Source organism: Clarias gariepinus, chromosome 5 (genome assembly GCF_024256425.1).
Source record: "Clarias gariepinus isolate MV-2021 ecotype Netherlands chromosome 5, CGAR_prim_01v2, whole genome shotgun sequence".
Classification (NCBI taxonomy): domain Eukaryota; kingdom Metazoa; phylum Chordata; class Actinopteri; order Siluriformes; family Clariidae; genus Clarias; species Clarias gariepinus.
In genome coordinates this window covers 33972490-33993975 of record NC_071104.1, presented here as the reverse complement: position 1 = coordinate 33993975, position 21486 = coordinate 33972490, and the positions used below count along the sequence as shown (strand labels likewise).

Here is a 21486-nt window from a genome sequence, read left to right as displayed (position 1 = left end):
TGCTGATTGACCAATCTAGATGGATTAACCATGACATGAGCAATCCTCAGAGACTAAACATGTCTAAATGTATGTGCATCTGATTCTAAGTTTAACCTTCTTTCTCCATGATCTTGGAAACCTTCTCGACCAAGGACCCAGGAGCTTCTTGCAGCTCAAATATTTATTAATTAATCTATAACATGGACCTCCAGCGTGAAGCGTGGTGTGTGTTTGAAGCTCAGACCTGGTAAATGGAGCAAGGCCTTTAGGAGCCACAGAGCACAAACATGGGATGGACGTAATGGTCAGGCTGAGATAGAGACCCCTGCGAACCTGCCACTCAGCATCTTCTACTCAAAGAGAGGAAAGAGAAGAAGACTAATAATCACGGGCAGTAAGAAACACAAGCAAGGAAACACTATCTTATTTATCAGCACTCACCAATGTCGCTTAAGCCCTCCTGAACCTCACTTCTGTTTAAAACACAAGGCATCGATACTCAGTGAGCTCAAATGGTGCCATCAGCTGTGTGTTCACTGGATGACCTTGAGCCATGCTAGCTTTCTGATCTGAAGCCAGTGACTGATTAAGTAAAAAATAAATAAATATATAAAATAGGCGATACTCACTGGGCATGATCTCCAGTGCTGCTTGGGATAAAGGACAACTCACAGTCTTCAGGTCTTCATAGGCACCATTATCAGAGAGAGATACAGACAGAGAACAATGAAAAAACAAAAAGATAACTTACGATACAAGGAAAGAGAGGGAGATAAAATGGTAAAGGTGATATATGTAGCACTGCCAAAAGTCAATTTTTATTAACCCAGGAATTAATCACCCAGGACATAATGTGATCCCAACTTCTGCTTATTCACTGTCTCGGGAAAGTAAAAAAAAAACGGTTTGGTGGTGTTGTGTTTACACGCTAACAGTGTGTGTTTCTTCAGCTACAGAAATACATGAGAATGAGGAAGACGGTAAGTGTTTATCCAGAAAGCCAGACAGTGATGCTAATTATAGAGAAAAATATAGACTGTACCTGAGCTGAGCGAGCGCAGTGATGAGGGCGAGTTCGTGTCTCTGTGTGGGCGGAATCCAGTTCAGTCTCTCTGCCACAGCTAGCGCTTGACCACCGAAACCCAGCATCGCGCAGAACCCGAACCGCAGCAGCCCACCCATCGAGCTCACGCTGCACAAGTCAACTGGCTGTCTGTGACCTACACACACACACAAATAGTATATTCTGAATCACTCTGTCCGCCAAGTCTTACCTTACAAAGACAGAATTTTTCATGCCGATGACAATCTGGGTTCCGAGATAACATCTCTAAGGTTTTGAGAGAACTAAATCAGGAAGAAAGGCACTTGGATACTCCAAGCGAAAGGAGTATGAAAATCAGAGGAGAAAACTATGATGTGTTACACGACTAATACAACACAAAGTAAAGATCAAACCCAGTTCCTTCCTCATAAATAATGGCCGTGCTGGAATCTGCTCGAAGCGGATGAATCAAAGCCGGCCTCCGGGGCATCCGTGATGGCTTCGATATGCGTGTGGCAATGTTAAAAACCAAAAAGAGAGAAAATGAAAGCATTCTCATTTTTAATTCTAACAGTAAAACTGACAAGTCATCCGTCAAGTGTCAATACCCGAGCTGATTCAGGGCATGCCAGTGTATGTGTGTGTGTTTTTGGTGCACATCCACCGGATCATATCCCGCCTTGGCTACGACGTCCCAATCCCTTCGGCCTTGGCCGTGCCTGACCCCTTTCTGTTCTTCATTCCTGTCTCTTTGCTCATGAATTATTCATATGCTCTCCCCAAATCCTGGCAGTTGGCCTTATTCACATGCGTAAATGTTGCTTAATTAGAAATGAACAAGACCTCCATCAGCCCCAGTGCTTAAGCGTGATGCCCCCCCCCCGTACTTGTCAGGTGTTGTGCATGTTCTTGTTTATTTCTTCTTCATGCCTTTAAGCAAAAAAAAAAAAAAAAAGTGATTTTAAGATGTCCTCTGTCCTTTGGTCTATGTGATGGGTTTGACAGCTTCATATGAGAGCCCCTTCTCGAGTCCATACGATTGTGCTAGTACGATGTGAAAGCTCCTCCTGAAATGCCGAGACTAGTGAGGAAAAGCCCGCGAGTGTGTGCCAATCTCAATTAGTGCTAACAAAAGAACATGCCGCACCCACTCCTTATCGTATCCCACCTCCCTTTGGTCAAGCGAGATGAGTTACACCGCCATATGGCCCACATCTTCAGTCTGAGGAGTTAATAATGGGATATGCTCTCCAACAATCATAGGGTCAGTATTGGGTTAATCAGCCCACTTCTCAGCCAAGCAGGTCTGAGAAACACCCAGAGAGCTGGAGAAGAATAAACAGGGATACAGCAATGTGCTTTTGATTTATATTAAATGCAATACTTATTACTAAAGACCGAGACTCATTCACAGCAAAATTTCCCAATGTATTATCTGCAGTTAAAATTGGGTGGTTTAGTTCGATGCATTATCCTAAAAAGCAACAGGTAAAATTATCTGAAGCAACAACAACAACAAAGCTAGTTGTATTAGTGCTAAGAATTTATTTTATGTCAAATAATATAAGGAAAATGAGGGACAACCAGAGTATACCTATAAAAGTGGAACCTTGGAGTAACTTGGTCTGTGAGCGTTTTGCAAGATGAGCTAAATTGTTTAATACATTTTAACTTGTTAAACGAGCAAGTCCACCATTATTACCACCATCATCACCGCCACCATAATCACTACCACCATCACCACCATTATTCCCATCATCATGGTAATGCCAGTATAACCACCACCAACGCATCATTACTTTCATAATCACCATCATTATCACAACCATGATAACACCACCATCATCACCGCCCTCATTTTCATAACCAAAGCCACCACCATTATCACCACCACCATAACCAATCACCACCACTATTTTTATTATCACTACCACCATCACCACCGCCATCCCCATAAATCATAATTTTTATTATCACTACCACCATCATCGTCATCACCAACATTACCATTATCCCCATTATCATTATTTTCATAAACATCCCTACTACCATTACCACCAATAACAACAACACTACCTCCACCACCCTATCATCACTTTTGACACTATCAACCACCACAACTACCACCACCACACCACATCACATATCATCACCACCATATTCACCACCACCATTTCAGCATCACCTCCACCACCTTCACAGTCATCACAACCACCATTATCCCCATCACCTCTCCAACACCCCATTATTACCACCACATCACAATCACCTCTACCTCAACCATCACCGCTGTCATTCAGCATTATCATTTAATCATATCATATCATATCATATCATATCATATCATATCATATCATATCATATCATATCAAAGGGGATTCAGTGGTATTGTCTCAAATCAAACCATAACTTTATGAATGAAATCTTTATTGTAGTGAAGTCAGTATAATCAAATAAAGAATTGTTGCTTTATGAACCACATCTTATTGTACTGTACTGTATCATATTGTTGCAGATGCTGTGGTAATGCTGAGTTAATTTGAATCATGTCATTCTATACACCTTTTAATATTCAAGAATTAACAGTGCTATAAATATACAGTATGTGCAGATTAAATCTTTTAAAGCATGAGAAGCCTCAGGACTGATCATCGATCATCTTCCTCCTTGTGGTCTTCCTCCATAAAACGTCATCTATAATAGTGATAATCAGTGACGGGACACTGAGCTTTATTGTTGTGAATGTAAGAAGTGTTTAAAAAGGATATCTCTTTACAATTTATTGTCTCTCCACTATATTGCACTAGCTGTAATCATAGGGTTTATTTCATCTCTGAGATGAACCTTAGTTTAGATGCCTTCACCTTTATACCTACATGACAGCGGCATTGCTAATACTTTCCATCACATTTTCAGATTCAATACTTGTTTTATCCTTTTTATTCCTGGTTTTCCTTTAATGTTCCTTCTACTGTATGACCATGTCTCAGTCGTGACTCTCAGTTACAGAAAATCTGCTCAACTCTTTGTTCTTTCAGGGCTTGAATCTGTAACCTTCCCTACCATATGATACTGTTTCAATGTGATTGTGTTACATCTATTTTTTTTTATTGTACTAATCTGAACAATATAAAAGAAGTTATTTTTAAAAAGCACATCTCATTTAAGCTATCTGATAAAGCAACTTAATTCTATCATGAAGCTGCAGCTCAAGGTTTTGCTATTAGCGAGCTTTTCTGAGATGCAAGCCCAGCTGTGTGTGTGTGTGTGTGTGTGTGTGTGTGTGTGTAATCCCCTGACACAAGCCAAATCCGCTTGTCTGTCATAGTAAGCCCAAGAGAGATTGCACAGGCAACACAATGGACCAGACGCATCGGTGCAAACGTCGCAAAAAACACCTGACACACAAGGACATACAACCATACACACACACACACACACACACACAAACACACACGCAAAAGATCCAGAGTCCTTATTCTTAAACAGCCAAAAAGCGGCCTGGCCAAAAAGCCCCAAAGCACGAACACGTACTGTACGATGGAGAGAGGGAGACGGGGACAGACGAGTACTCCGTCCCCTCAGGGGACTCGCTCGTCTTCCATGGGACCTGTTAAAAAGCATCATTGGTGCTGGAGAGACAGCTCACACAGCTAAACACTCATGTATAACACACGCGCACACACACACACACACACACACACACCTTAATCACTCCCACAACAAGCTTGCTAGCCCTAATTAAACAGCACATCACAGAGGGGCAAGCGATCTGCTATTGTAATACAAAAGACACACTGGAGACTGAGATGGCAAAAAAAAAGGAAAGAAAATAGTATATTCACATGCATACATACATACACACACACACACCTTCTAATTTAATGTTTTTTTTTGGTTGTTTAATGATTTATTTTCTACACTTTAGAACAACACTGGAGATTTCAAAACTATGAAATAACACATATGGCATTAGGTAATTAAGTAACAACAACAACAACAACAACAACAGTCAGTTGTTGTTTTAAGACAGTTGTTTACAGCTGTTCTGTAACAGTTCTTGCAGGAACAGTATTGTGTCAAGTGCATTTGCAAAACCCATCGAGCTCCATAATAAAAACTCTCTCATGAAGACCTTCCCAGGAAAACAAGACCAAAACTGACCTCTGCAGCAGAGGAGACGTTCATTTAGAGTCACCAGCCTCGGAAATCACCAATTAACAAACAGCACCTCAGATTAGAGCTGTTATGAAGAATTTACAGAGCATGAGTAGCAGATCTCAATATCAACTGTTTAAATGAGATTATTGCATATCTTGGACGCCTTCAGTATTTAACAGTGTAGAAAGAAACCAAAATTAGGTAAGACGATGGAATTAAAGGGTGTGTCCACACTTTTGACTGGAGTGTACAGTGGTAGATCAGCACACGAACGCTCTGCCTCATGAATTTTCGCCTTAAAAATTGAAACTGATCGAGGAATTTTTCTCGGCATATGAAGCATCTTCGGTATACCAACAAATCGAGAAGAACCAAACACAGTTGCGCACACGTCCGGGAGCCGTTCAAAACTTGTTTGCGTCAACATATTTTTGTAGTTTTTTTTTTTTGCCGTTTTGTGTAAGATTTAGTGAAGACATAGCACCATGGATCACAAGAATGTGAGCAAGGATGGTAGCAAGAGGAAAAGGGAGTCAATTTCAGTTTAGTTTTTAAAGAAGCCAGTGCCAAAAACAAATCATAAATTAAGGTTAAGTAAGGTTTAATGTATTTTTATTTTATATTTTACTTTTATTTTATAGTTACATGTCTTTTCTAAATATTTTCATTGTTTTATATGCAAAAATATAAATACAGTTTTGGAAATTGGTATTATTTTTGGGTGGCTGGAACAGATTAACTGCTTTTACATTATTTTCTATGAGAAAATACGTTTTGCAATACGAATTTTTGCCTTAAGAACTCGCCTCCAGAACGGATTCAATTCGTATGCTGAGGTACCGCTGTATAAACAGAAAGAGAGAGAGATGGGGGAGTTAAAACAAGCTGGAATAGAGGGAGAGGGAGAGAAAAGATTTACAGACTGAGAAACAGATGGACGGCTTAATCTATACATACATATACAGGCATAAATGAACATACAGAAAGGAGAAGAAACATACGGATACACCAGAGAGACATGCAGATAACCATATGGAGGAGACAGGGCTAGAAAAAAAAAAGAAACAGATAGCGATAATGGGAAATATACACAAAGACTAACAGACGGGGAGAGAGAGATGGTGGGACAGATGCCAAAGGAGAGCAGAAAAGCTGACACACACAGGCATTATGACAAGAGGGAGGATTAGTATTAAGGGTAGGAGGAGGAGCAATAGTAGTGGGAGTTGTAGTAGGAGGATTAGGAGGAATAGTAATATTAAAAGTAGTAGTAGGAATAGTAGTAGGAGGTTTTAAGAGGGGAAGTAAGGGAAAAAAGTACTCAGAGTCATTGTAGGAGTAGAAGTATTAGTAATGATGGAGTAACGAGGAGGAAAAGGCAGAGAAGGATTAGTATTGACAGTAGTAGTAGGTAGAATTAATAGGAGTGGTAGTAGTAGTAAAAGAAGGAGAAGTAGGATTAGAATTAAGTGTTGGAGTAGTAGTAATGGTATAATATTAAGAGTAGTAGTAGGAGTAGAAGTAGGAGTAGGAGTAGGAGTAAAAGTAGTAAGTGTTAATCGTTGGAAAATTAGTACCAGGAGTTTTTTCTAGTTTTTTCTTGTTAAAGTTCTTGTTTGTGTTACTATTTTTGGTCATCTGGTGATTATTGTTGTGTTATTTCTTTTGTTGTTGGTGTTGTTATTAGTGCTATTGTTGGTGTTGTTATAATGTTACAATGTGCATTTTGCTCCTGATGTTGGAAGTATTTCTATCATTTGCCAAATGAAATGACACACAGGTATTACCATAGAGACGGAAACAACACACACACACACACACACACAGACAAAGAGAGAGAAAATGATACACAGTGATATGAATACAGAGATCATGAGTGATACATGCACGCAGACACACACACACCAACACAGGTACACACACAGCCAGAGGGACACACACACTCTTACCCAGTATGATGTGCAGTGCTGCAGTGACAGGATGTTTCACACCATGAACAGAGCATGCAACAACATTAGCAGAACCTGAAACAATATAAAGTACATAAATAAAATATGATGAATAAAATAAATAGTGAGAAAAATAAAAAAGAAATTGGATCATATACAAACAAACTTCAGTCAGCAAGTCAGTCAATCAGTAAATTTCAAGTCAGTCAGTCAGTCAGTCAATAATACAGCCAGTTAGTAAATCAGTCAGTCTGCTGGTGACTATGTCAACAAGTCTGTATGCCAATCAGTCAGTGGGCCAGTCAGTCAGGGAGAAAATCAGCCAGTCAGTATGTTAATTTAAGTCAGTAAGGCGGTCAGTACATCAGTGAGTAAATGAGTACATCAGTAAATCAGTCAGGAGAGCAGTCAGTCAGTAATGAAGCAGGTCAGTAATTCTGCCTTTCAGAAGGGCAGTCAGTCAGTCAGTACTGTCTGTTAGAAAGTCAGTGAGTAGGTAAGTTTATCTGTGTGTTTAGTAAGTCAGTCAGTCAGTCAGTGACTCAGTTACTTAATAAAATAGTCAGTAAATCTCTAGGTCAGTCAATTAATCTCTAAGTCAGTCATCCAGATAGTACATCAGTAAGCCAGTCAGTCAGTCAGTCAGTCAAATCAGTCAGTTAATACATCAGGAAGTCTGTCAGTCAGGCAATACGTCAGTCAGTTAGTCAGTCAGTCAGTAAGTCAGTCAGTCAGTCAAACATTTAATACATTAGTGAATCTAACAGTCAGTCAGTTAATACATCAGTGAGTCAGTCAGTGAGTCAGTCAGTGAGTCAGTCAGTCAATACTTTAATCAGTCAGAGTACTCATTCAGTCAGTCAGACGGTCAGTCAGTCATTTATAATTAATTTTAAGTCAGTAAGGCGGTCAGTACTTTAGTAAGTAAATAAATACTTAAGTCAGTCATTTAGTATGTGAATTCTTTAGTCAGTAATGTAATCAGTACATTAGTGAGTAAATGAGTACTTCAGAAGTCAGTAAGTCAGTCACTTAGTTAGTTAGATCAACACACAGTATGTCAGTCAGCCAGTAGGTTTATCTGTGTGTTTAGTAAGTCAGTTAGTTATTAATAAATCAGTCAGTCAGTCAGTCAGTCAGTTAATAAATCTATAAGCCAATCAGTCAGTTAGTAGGTCAGTCAGTCAGTCAGTCAGTCAGTCAGTCATTCAGTTCACACATCATTAAATCTGGAAGTCAGTCAGTTAGTAAATACACCAGTAGGTCGGTCAGTTACAGTAATAAACCATAGTCAGTCTGTCAGTTACTTAATAAATCAGTCAGTGAGTCATTAGGTTAATAAATCTGTAAGTCAGTCAGTCAGATAAGCAGTATATCTCTAAGTAAACCAGTACATTAGTCAACCACTAAGTCAGTGACTCATTAAATCAGTGAGTTAAATGCAAGTTTATTCGTCTGTTTCTTATTTGTTTATTTTTACAGATCGTTTCGATGTGAACACAAATGTACGGTATATATACAGACACGCTTTCATGCTATTCCGTGCACTGTTACATGTGTTGTTAAACCCCTCACACCTGTACACACTAACACACACAACACCATTTACAGCAAACATCTTTTTAATGAACAGTATTGCATTTTGCTGTGCAACGATGTATTTTACAATGGCAATAAAGGTGGCCTGCCTTATATTAAATCAGGTACACTAATAAACTGACAAGAGTTTATAGGACAGTGAGTGACACGAAGATTAATGTGTATAAATACTCATTTGTACAGAGAAACATTAAATCGCCTGCGTCCACATTTCCGTTGAGTGTTCTGGTGCCTGCTGCACCTGGCAATCAATTTTACTCAAACACACCATTTCCTCTCTTTTCTGTTCCTCTCTCTATAACACACACACACACACACACACACACACACACACACACAAATAGCAAGTGGAAAGAGAGATGCGGTTAATCATTAGAGGACACACTGTCAGGTACAGGGCATTAATTTAAGTTGCTATCAGCTCATGCCAGAGGAGGTTTGTATCTGTGTATGTGAGTGTGTGAGAACAGGTGTGTGCGAGTAAACAGGTGTGTGTATGTGTTTTTGCATAGAGCTCATCAGGTGAAGAGACACTAGCTTAACAAAGAACTCATACACACAACCTGAAAGAACAACACACACAAGGACTTTTAAAAAAGAAGGTGAATATGAGTTAATATTTTTACAAAAATAAAAAAAAATTCTAACAAAAATCTGCTAAAAGGGCCAAATCCAGCCCAAATAAACTGCTAAAGGTATTCACAGGTATCCAACATCAGAGTATCCTGAAGTCATGGAAGTTCTTGAAAAAATGTGCCTGTGCATGGAAAAGGTACATCGTAGACAACTGTGTAAGTTCGTAGACTTAACCGTGAGTTTGGGACAATTTGTAGTGAAGTTGTTGGTGATTACATCATCACTGTAAGTACACTACTGTGCAAAAGTCTTAGGCACCATTTTATATGCTGTAGCAATTTTGGTATATATATATGTTTATCATGTCTGCATAATTATATATTTCCATATATAACTTCAAAGGTAATAAATAAATAACATTACAGGAGGATATATGCATGGCTGTAAAGAAAGAAATATATAGTACAAAACAGACCAGTTTTTAGATGGAAACAAAAAACTAATGCACGCTCCTGGGATTTGCATAAAAATAGAAATAAGCGAGTGTGACAAAGTAACCAGAAGAAATTATATTCTCCAGCAAGCTCAGTAAAACCTATACTGAGGTTCATAGTCGGGTGATCAAAAACTGCCAGGAACTTTGTCTGCATAAAGATCTTAAATACCTTGGTAGCTAAATGTGATTGTGTGAAATTAAGAATGTTGTGCTTTGATCAATTTTTAACAATCTTTATTGTTCCAAAGCAGCTTTACAGAATGGAGTTATAGGAGAAACACCATACTGTGCAAAAGTCTTGAGTCAGCCCATTTCTTTAAGGTAAATAAACTACATTCAATTAAATTATATACATAGAAATGAAAGAAATGGAAACAAATGTATTTTTGCGGCAGACTTCAAAGTGCCTAAAGATACAATATAAAAATTGGTTGTTTATGTAAAAACCTCAGCAGCGACCTCGTTTCCTGTCTCGTCCATTCTGACCGCTCAGCATTCAGCATCACCAGTATACTAATCACAGGCCTGATCATCTGCACCTGTTTCTCACTAGTTTATGTCTTAAGTTAGATGTTTTTTTTCTAATGATTGAATGATCCATACAGTAGGTCACTTTATGGCTTAACAAACAAACAAACAAATCCTCTGAATCTGGTCAGGACTGAAAATAAGCGCTCCAGAAAGGTCCTTCAGGAGGACTGTAGAACTATTCCTCAGGACTACATTCAGATACAAGAATATCTGGTTCTTTGGAAGCAAAATATAAAGAAATAGTTTACAATTCAGTTTGTGATCAGATCCCGGCTGTCGAAATGTGATTGTGCAAAAGAAAAAGCCATAACTACTGTATATAGTGAACATTTGATGTGTGTAGGTTTAATGGGTTTAAAAGGGTTCTCCTAGGTAGCCATCCATACTATTTTTCATCAACACTCATTTAATCAGTTTATCAGGTAATCCTACCGACATGCATACTATAGATATATAACTTTTGAGTGCTACCCATCTGTTCTGCACAATTTCTCATCTCCCTCTCCACTGCCCATTAATCAGAGTTCAGTATTATTAGGATAATGGACCATTCTCAGCACAGTGGTGACAGTAGCACATATTCCGCATGTGTGTGTGTGTGTGTGTGTGTGTGTGTTCTAGTTCAGGCTCTGAGCCATTGCATAAACAGTAACAAACACTCTGCTGTATCATTCCATAACAGACTGGGAAGTGTTTATACGTGTGTTTTTACGATCTGTGATCGATGTTTAGTTGTACACTTTCTAAATTATCTCCCCGAATTCCCTACACCTGCTCTAGCATTATCTAAATACTGAAATTAGCATTTTGTGATATCAGGCTCATTGTTCGGCGTGCTTATTGCCGATCGGTGTCCACCTGAGATCCGTCTACGTGGCTTGGGTGAAGACAATGGCATCTTCATTACTACCCGTGATTGTTTTTTTATTATTTTTTTTTACACCACTGTTGCTTGGCGGGCAGCTTTTGTGTAATCTTCGCGTTCTGTAGTTCCATATTTTATCTCTTTCAAAAAAGAAATAACGGCTCTCGAGCTTGTGCCAACATCGCAATATATTAGCCGTCCCCATTCCGGAGCACTGAAATAGGTGGGGGGTTTGAAAGTGAGAGCGTGAGACAGAGAGAGAGAGAGAGAGAAAGAGAGAGAGACTGAAGTGGGGGGGGAGTAAAGTGAGAGGAGGAGAAAAAAAATGTCCTTGGAAGTGCGAGCACTTCTGCAGAACAATTAACTTAATTAAGCAGACGACATGAATATTCATAAGGCTGTTAATGTGCCCCCCTCCCCTTCCTCTCCCTCATCCGGGCAGATGAATGCGACGCGCCGACTCGCTAGTCAAGCATGTCTTAGAGCCTCGTCAAAAAATTGTTGGTTCTTTGCCTGGAATATCAAAGAAATTAACAGTCCCGTGGAAACCCTTAGGAGCGAGCGAATTAATTAGGAGCGCGCGCTTTCCGCGTTATGGGCTACATAGGGAGCGCCGTATATGAGACGCCGCTCTTAATTGGGCCGCAAGAGTCGTTTTACGTGTTCAGCTAGTGTGGAGTGAATAATGTGTTGTTTTTAAGACATGGATGCTGTAAAATTACGACTTGCTTATGAGGATGGGATTGGACTTGATTCGTATACTGGGGTATTTTACTGTCTGTCTGACTGTCTGTCAGTATACCAGACTATTGGAATCTGATCTAAAGGAGATGTGACCTACTCTATTCTGATTGATTAGAAGATTAGCAGAATGGTTAAGGGAAAAAAAAAACAGATTATCAATCAGATGTGCGTATGATATACTGATATACTGATATACAGTAAATATGAAATGAGAATGCACCGAGCTGATACTGATCAATATTTTTTGGCCAATCTGAAAAAATATATTGCAACTGGAAATGATATAATGCACCATAACACTTTTATGCTTAGATTTAGTTTTTTAATGACACAGCATAGCTGAGTGCTTACGACTTTAACAGAAGGTTAATGTTAACATGCTCCACGTAATATTGTTTAAACTATAAAATTGTTTAAATGTTTGTAGGGTAACATATTTATACATACAGTATGGTGTTCATTTTGACCAAAAAAAAAAAAAAACTGGCTAAGAACCACATTTGGCAACTTACATGTGATTTATATAATTTCTTTTGTAATTTTCACATTATTATGTTTTTTTTTTTTTTTTTATAATTTATCGCCCAAAGTATTTACTCGCCTGCCTTCACATGCATATGAACTTGAGTAACATATAATTCTTAATCCATAGAGTTTATTAATATGATGTTAGCTCTGCCCCCTTTGCAGCTATAACAGCTTCAACTCTTCTGTGAAGACTTTCCACAAGGTTTAGGTGTGTGTTCATGGGAATTTTTGATCATTCATCCAGAAGCGCCTTTGTGAGGTCAGACACTGATGTTGGACGAGAAGGTCTGGCTCACAGTCTCCGCTCTGATTCCTCTCAAAGGTGTTGAGGTCTCGACTCTGTGCAGGTCCAGTCAAGTTCTTCCACACCAAACTCGCTCATCCACGTCTTTATGGATTTGCTTTGTGCACTGTCTTGTTGAATGGGCGGGGTCATCCTTAAACCGTTCCCACAAAGTTGGGAGCGTGAAACTGTCCAAAATGTCTTGGTCTGGTGAAGCATTAAGAGTTCTGTAAAAACAAGCTCACACCAGTTCAGGTCCAACACGACTGCGCACCAGTGCACAAAGCAAGGTCATCAGCTGACTTTATTTTATTGCCACATAACGATGCTGAGGCTTGTACAGTAGGGACTATGTCTTACCCTGAGACACACCCATCACTCTGGAATCGAGTCAATCTGGACTCACAAGAACACATGACCTTGTTCCAGAAATCTTTTTTCTTCGCATTTTTTTCTGATTAGTCTCACCAACAAGTGGTTGTCTTACAATCACACAGCTGTTTAGTCCCAGTCCTCCGAGTTTATGTTACATTGTTTGTATGTGTGTGTGTGCGTGTGTGTGTGTATGTTTCCGTGAAACGCTTTTATTTTTATTATTAAACATAGCTATGATCCTTACTGTTGATTTTCACCATTTATGTTTTTTTTTTTTTTTCCGGCCAAATTTCTTCCACAAAGTTCAAATATTTTAAATTCTCCTTAGTTGTTTTCTTAGCTTGGAGCCATCCAGTAATTTGACGCAACAGAAAACTGTTCATCCTATTGTCTGGAGGTCATGAGATTAAATCCTGAAGGAGGTTTTGTGTGGGAGGGGCATTCTCTGTCTCACTTGTCAATCACTACAGCTCTAGCCGATCGTACTGTATACGCCGCCTTATCAGCTCACCTTTGCTTTTCTCCCATCCAGATTCCAAGAAGGAACGAGTTACTGAAGAACTTTAATATTAAAATTACTACAGTTTAGCTCTGGAGTTAAAAAATTAGGCTTTTTGTCAGCCATGTTGGATTGGAAGGAACATAATGAAATAACAAATTAGGGAAATGTTGCGTATAATCCTCAAAAACAGCCTTAAATGACCTGGAGTGTGGAAACCAAACCTGAAAGGGATCAACTTGGCAGCATTTGTTGTGTACATGAGTCACTGATCATGTTGGCTCATAACCTCATTTGTTTTGCTTTTTAGGAAGGACGGCTGTGAGTTTCAATCTAGGCACCACTGTGTATGTTTATGAGTGCACTACACATCGCTAACACATACTGTGTGTGTGCGCACATTAAAGAGGGATTCTAAAATATGTGTGTGTGTGTGTTTGTGTGTGTGTGTGTGGCTGGTGACCCTCACCTGCTGGTATCACACCTAGGGGAAGCAGTGCTGGGACAGGATTATTTGTACACCTGTGGCTATTTGTGTGTGTGTGTGTACATGTTTATATGAGGGCCGTTCGAGTCAAACTGGGACCTGTGATGAAATTCCGAGTTAATGGAGGTGTAAAACCAGTTTCCGTCTAATATTAGGATATTGCGAATGGTTTAAAGATGGACGTACGTCCGTGAACCATAACGATCCCGGCTGAGGTGGCTCAGGGGCTCACTGCGGTCGTTCCTGTGAACATTGATTGGCACGCCTGATCCTGAAACTGTCGTCCAAGCCGATTCCACATGTTAAGGCCATTTAAGGAGTTCCTGGGTGGCCAGCGTTTCAGACGTGACGGCTCTGGCCTCCTAAGAAAACTTTCTACCTTGATGGTATCCAAGCGCTAGTGAAACACTGGGATATTAAGTGCATTAGTGTAGCAGCGGATTATATAGAGAAATAAAGGGAGTCTTTACTTTCATAACTGTGAACTATAATTCTGTACAATCAAGAATCCCGGATTGACTTGAACGGCCCCGGTATTTATCTGTTGGTGTGTATTTGTATTTTGCATACGTAAGAGGCCTTAGTGTTTATGTAAATGTATGTTCCTACTGTGTGATTTAGGTGTGTGTGTGTGTGTGTGTGTGTGTGTGTGTGTGTGTAATGAAGAAGGCTCTGTTTCAATTAACTCGGCATGTGATTGTCCTGGCTGTGATTAAATCAGTCTGATAACAACACACACACACACACACACACACACATGCACAGTTATGAGCGAAGCTGTTTGTTTTTGCCAGAGGAGCTTCACAACATGATCAGCCTAAATCACTGTGACAGGGAAGTCTTTGGAGGAAGGTGCAGAGGAATTCTGGGTAACGTGATGTATGAAGCTGGTAAGTGAGCATTCATAATTAGTGTATAAGGGTTACATATGAGATACTATACACGTACTCTTTTCACAGTATGGTGTGTGTGTGTGTGTGTGAGTGTGTGATGGTGGTGACCCTCACCTGCTGGTATCACACCTAGAGGAAGTGGTGCTGAGACTGGCATGAAGGTGGAGTGTGTGTCCCTCTCAGCATCCATCTGCGCCCGGAGCAACAAACCCTGAGCGACTTCAGCTACAGAGCCGTCTCCACCTACACACACCACCCTGAAAAAGGGGGAGAAATGAGACAGATGGGTAAAAGGAGGAAAAGAGGGGGAAATAAATATGAAAGACAGTAATGCAGAGATGGTGAGGATGGGATAAATGAGCAGAAGTAGAAGGGACAGAGAGAGAGAAAGGGGGGAGAGAGAGACCAGAAAGAAATAAAAAGATGTTGATTAAAAGGAGAGAAAGAGAGAACAGAAAGCTATTTAATTAGAGAAGGATGAGCGTGGTGAGTGAGAAAGGAACATGATGGAGAAAGAGAGAGGTTTGGAGAGAGTGAAATGGAAAGGCAAAGAATGAGAAAAAAAAGATAGAGAAGAGAGAGTGATAAAGAGAAATAGAGATGGAGAATTCGACCTGGAAGACCATGGGATGTAGAAGCAGAGAGACAGTTGAGATGTGAAGTACTGCAGGGCGTGACGAGTGTGAGAGCGTGCGCGCGAGAGAGAAAGAGAGAGAAAGAGATGGAAAAAAGGAACAGGGTTGTAGAAAGATAAATTCGGAGAGAAACATAATGGAAAACAGAGATGATGGAAAGAGAGAAAGTGACAAAATAATAAAAAAAGGAGGATATCAAGGAAAGAAAAAAGAGACAGAGAGTGAAATAGACAGAAGAGGAAGACAGACAAAAAAGGGAATGAGAGAAACGGATGCAATGAGGAATAAAGAACGAGGCAGAAGAAGTGAGCAGAAAACAACAGGGATGGAGAGAATACAGCTGAGAGGAGAGAGGAGCGAAAAGAAAGCAGAATGGTGATGGTGCGAGACAAGAGGAGTGAAAAAAGAGATGGTGTGGGAAAGACGAATGTCCATAGTTGTCATTCCAATAAAGCAGCCCTTTAAATCTTTGAGTCTCTAAAAGAGAGGGATGGAAAAGAAAGCAAGTATAATGAAGAAGCAACAAACTTCTCTGTGTGTTTTCACTCGAGTGGGAACTGTTTGTGTTGAAATCTTTACGTCGAGTGAAACGTGTCTCTGATGAGTGACTCCATTATCGCACGTGATCGTTCTCATTAGATGTATCAAAAAAGAGGATTAGCGCACGTGACGAGCATTTTAATCAGGACACATCGTTGTCCCACAACAAATAAGTCCTGTCTCTGCCGCGCAGTAAATCACGGAGAAGGGTTAAGCTTGCTAATCTGCTTTTACGCACATTACTAATAAATGAAGAGAGGCTGGCAAAGCAGATTACGCCTGTTTCAGTAATGCCTGGCGAACAGTAGCGTCCTGTGTCAGCACTGGATTTTACTCTTAGCCTTCATCCGCAACGCTAGCGGCACGGCTTAATAATCCAGCAGGAGATGTTCGTTATAATCGTGACAGTACGAACAAAAAGGAAAATAATAATCAACATGATGACGGAGGATATGTTTCTATAACAGCACATCCGAAAGTGTTTTATTCCTCTTATACAACAGAGCAATGCCTTTTATCTCCTTTAATATAAGGTCTATAAACAGTAATTTGGTTTAATTAAAGAAATGCAGATTTTCTTTTTTATGATATTAACTCCTTTGTTTGTTTTTTACGTCTTGGATTCACTGGCATCCGTACTGAGACCTACAGAGGGTTTCTAGTCATGCTTCATATAGACTTGTCTCACCTGAGTGTTTGTGAAATTAATGCTTTTCTTGTCTTTACATTTAAGTATGACTCAAAAAAAAATCAAATCTGTGCCAGATTAGGATGAAAAAAATCTGATTTAAGTCCCTTCAGGCTGGTAATGTAAACAAAGACTTGGTTTTGACTTGATCTTGACTTATCCTGGGCCTGGACTTGACAATTCCCTACTTTGTAAGACGTTTATACAATGCTAAACTTTAAGTAAAACGTTTTTCTTACATGCATTACCTTTGCAGCTTCAATGCAAACATTCAGACATTTAAATGATCTATGTTTAGTGCCAATCTTTTTATTCGTCAGTGCTCTGCCCAGTCCAGATCAGTGCTTGGATGGGATTCTGCAAAAAAAGGTTATCAATTCCATTTCAGAGGATTTCTGGCAGTAGCTTATTTCAGCTGGATAATGCCAAACTGCAAAAAAATCAGTAATGGTTTGATTTGAATCCTGTTGAGCATCTGTGGGATGTCCTGGTCAAACAAGTCTGATAGACAGGAGCCCCAGCTCTCACTACTTAAGCATTAAAAAAGTATTTTGTCCCTATTTAGTCATGTTACTTGCTATTTCAGACCTTCAAAAGTTATGTAAACAAACCACTAATTTTAGATAAATACTTATGGTTTATACTGTAGTAACACAGTTGTACAATGCATTCTAATGAATATATATAAATAAATGTGTGAAATGAAACAAATGAAAGCAGCCTGACACGGACAGGGCTTTAGTGTGCTTTGATAACGTTACGAGAAGCTGTCCACTTTAGAAAATGGATGACCCAATGTAAACACGGTTATAAACACTGATCTTTTGATAGAAGGAAAGTGTGTGTCCAATGGGGGAAGGGTACAACCTGTACCTCCTGAAACACTTACCACCTGCCAAAAAAAGACATTAGCTGATGCGCCTTATCTTAACCTGTATCTCCAGTTCTGTTTAACACTTAGTATGAGACTGAGCCTACAGCAAGGTTAGTCAAGTGGTGCACCACGGATCAGATTAAGCTAAATATTTCAGCTGACCAAATACGTTCCTACGATGGGCATTAAGAGTGGACCATGGAGCAAAGAAAGAACATGAACTCGTCTAATGGATCTAATGAGTCTAATGAGTGTGTAGCGACTGAGAGTTGGTGTAATCAACAGCGGGGAAAGTAGTTTTACATTCATACCGGAATATGTAGCCAAAAGGTGAAGAGAATGAACCATGGTGGTGGTGGACAGTCCTGTAAATCTTGGAAGTTTCTCTTTATATTTCCACTTATTCCGCTTCAGAATATCAGCTCCGGTAACGTCTGGGTTCCGGGGTTAAATCCCAAATAATGTTAAATTGGAGGTTAGTGCACTATGTACAGTAGGGTGTACAATCCATTGTCACACACCAAGCAGCACCTTAGATCAGTTGGAGCTGGAGAGCGAATTTGTAATTCAGCCTTGTGTTAGAAACAAATCTAAAAACAATCATTTTCATCCAGGCTGGCGACCGACAGTTAGTGTAATTAACGGTTATTATAACATCTGGGGTGCAGAGTGATACATATACACTACCGCTCATGTACTCTGATACTTATGCTCTGTACTTATGGTGCTGGTTGTTAATTGATGATTTCTAAGGCTGGTGACTCTAAATGAACTTCTTCTCTGCAGCAGAGGTAGGTTTTGGTCTTGCTTTCCTGGGAAGGTCTTTATGAGAGACAGTTTCATTATGACTAAACAGTACTGTTCTTTCACTTGACAATACTGTTCTTGCAAGAACTGTCTTGAAATAACTACTGACTGTTGTTGATGTTACATAATTACCTAATTCCATACGTGTTATTTTATAGTTTTGAAATCCCCAGTATTGTTGTAGACCATGCAGAAAATCAATCACTAAACAAAAACAAGGAAATGTCCAATTGATCCCACATTACTGAGCTCTCACTTATTCTTTATAGAGCTTATCCTGCACCGGGTCACTGGAGGCCTGAAGCCTGACCCAGGGTACTCGGGGCATGATGCAGGGGGCAGGTGGGGTGCCAATCCCTTGTAGGGCACACCAATAAAACTCAAAATTTGTTGCAGTGTCTAAAGATCCTTATAATCGCTGTGAGGATGGAAAACCACTTCTATACGTAGTATTAAAATCTGAAAGATCTCTTTCTGAGAAGTGAAAGCGACGTGATCTTAATTTTTATTTCTGTCCACCTGGATAGGGGGAAATCAGCTAGAGCGAGTCGCCAATAAACACTAGGTACAAATGAAGCTTTTGGTTTTAAGATGATGATAATTACCATTAATGTGCGAGCACAATGACTGCCACTGTGTCAGCACTGACACCTTTTGAACCTGCATATTATGGCATGCAAACACATGTTCACACACACGCACGCAGAAGCATGCACACACACACACAAACACGTGCATGTGCAGAGAGATGGCGCCGTGTCACATGTGTCTTGCACTCGCGACCTTGTGAGAAGTGCATCCAAAATAGCACAGCCCCATTACTGCACAGTTAGATTACTGCAGTAATTAATGAGTTATGATCTATTAATGAAAAATGTGTGATATTACCTTTTCAAACTTAATTCTTCTGAGGTTAATTAGGCAAGTAGAGATAGAGAGATAATGTGTGCGTGTGGGTGGGTGTGTGCCAGGCGGGGGTTTTGCGAGAGTGTGCCTGTCTGCCGAGCGCAATGGAACGTTTCCTCTCCAAGAAAAAAAACGCTGCAAAAAGACAATGAGATCTTTTTTCATTTTTTTTCCCCTTCATATTTTCTTCCATGAGCTTTAGCGATGTGTTGATAGCAGGTCCATTTTTTCCCTCTTTAATCAGACACCTCGCATAACTGCAAACCCGCTGTGATGTGTCCTGCGCTTGAGATTTATTCACACGCTTCAGCGTAGAGTGAAATCTTCCAGCACTTTTCTCGAACAAAATTAAACAAGATGGAAAAATCAAGTACTGCCTGAGAATCCAGCGAAAACACTCAAAGTAAATCATTGCAACCTATGAGAACATCAAGCACATCAGTCACAGAAGACAGCATTTTTTTTGTATTTTTACAAATGAGAAAAAAAAAAATTAATCAGATATACTGCAGTGATCAATAAAACATCTTTACTCTCTAAGCATCTGATTGGCTGAAGGGCAAAAGTATAGTGAGAAGTTTGAAGCCAAACTAGCACATGTCCTTCTCAGCGAGAGGAATATCATAATTCTGTTTATTATACCAGATCCAGATCCATTGTCGAGTTTGCCTGTTCTCCTCATGCTTGATGGGTTTCCTCCTGGTCCTCTGGTTTCCTCCCACAATCAAACGACATGCAAATAAGGCTAACCTGTTTTTTCAGTGTCTGACTTGTTTGTCAATGCCCAACATGATCTGACCTTATTTTTTGGTCTTTGGGTTTGTTGGTGTCTGACTTATTTGTTGGTGTCTGCACGTGTTTTTTTTCGGTGACTGATTTGTTTGTTGATGTTTAATTGCGTTTGTTGGTGCCTACTTGTAGTTTTTCTGCGATCTGACTGTGTTTGGGTTTGTTGGTGTCTACTTATGATTTTTCAGTATATGACTTGTTTGTTGGTGTCTGTTTTTCCCCCGGTGTCTGTGTTTGATTGGATTTTTTTTTCCAGTTTCTGACTGATGATTAATTAGGACAGTTGGCATCTTCTTGTGTTTTCACTTCCTGTTAGTATCTGACTTGTTTATCGTTGCCTACTTGTAGTTTTTAAGTGATCTGACTATATATCTGACTTATATTTGGTGTCTGCTTGTGCTGTTTTCAGTGCCTGACTTATTTCATGGTGTTTGATGTGGTTTGTCAGGGTCTGCTCATGTTTTTTTCATTGTCTGAATTGTTTGTTGGTGTTTGATTGGGTTAGTTATTGTCTGCTTGTCTTTATTAGTGTCTGACTGCGTTGGTGTCTAACTGTAATGTGTTAATGCACTGAAAAAAATATAATAAAACACCAACAAATACAAGCAGCACCAACAAACCCAACCAGATGCCAACATACAAAGAAATTGAAAAACCCAAATAAAATACAGGCAGACACCAACAAACCCAGTTAAACACCAACGAACACAGACACTGGCAAAATACAAGCAGACACCAACAACATCAGCTGTGTGCTAGAAAATTATGATTATAAATTTCATACAAGTTTCATGTTCAGATTGTTTTTGATAGCTAAATTTGTTAGTTATTGATGTACTGTGATTAAATGATATCGTAGGTGTATGATGATGTGTATTGATGATAAACTGTGATTAAAGCTGTGGCTATTGTTATAATTCCTAATGTACGTTAGAAACAGTTAATGAAATAAATAGACAAACACATGCTTGGCGTAACCTAGACTCTGTCTGTATAGGCATGTTAAATAACATCTGGATGTTAGATCCAGCAAGGGGAAGGAATAAGGAAGAAGATGGTGAGGAAGAGCAGGGTGTACTGGTGTAAGGAGTAGCAGATCATGAATTGGCTCCCTCCCTCACCTGATCCATCTGTCTCGTAGCTCAGGTGGGAGCCAAGGCCAGAGCTGTAGGAGAGCTACCTTAAGCCCAGAACACACACCCATTCACCATCACACTCTGATAAACCCATCAAC

The 21486-nt window shown here is 39.7% G+C and overlaps 1 protein-coding gene across 2 annotated transcripts in view; it reads right to left on the bottom strand.

The window, feature by feature from the left end:
- The window catches only part of cerkl (ceramide kinase-like), an 85314-nt gene that overhangs the window by 8356 nt on the left and 55472 nt on the right, over positions 1 to 21486 (bottom strand). Inside the window, exons 5-10 of one of the 2 annotated variants that reach the window (XM_053496153.1) lie at positions 15128 to 15270; positions 7138 to 7212; positions 1025 to 1202; positions 612 to 665; positions 424 to 455; positions 227 to 332 (exon numbers count right to left, since the gene is read on the bottom strand). In XM_053496153.1, coding sequence (XP_053352128.1) covers positions 227 to 332; positions 424 to 455; positions 612 to 665; positions 1025 to 1202; positions 7138 to 7212; positions 15128 to 15270 — 588 coding nt within the window. The remainder of the gene's footprint in view (positions 1 to 226; positions 333 to 423; positions 456 to 611; positions 666 to 1024; positions 1203 to 7137; positions 7213 to 15127; positions 15271 to 21486) is intronic. The other variant, XM_053496154.1, reaches the window with a different exon arrangement.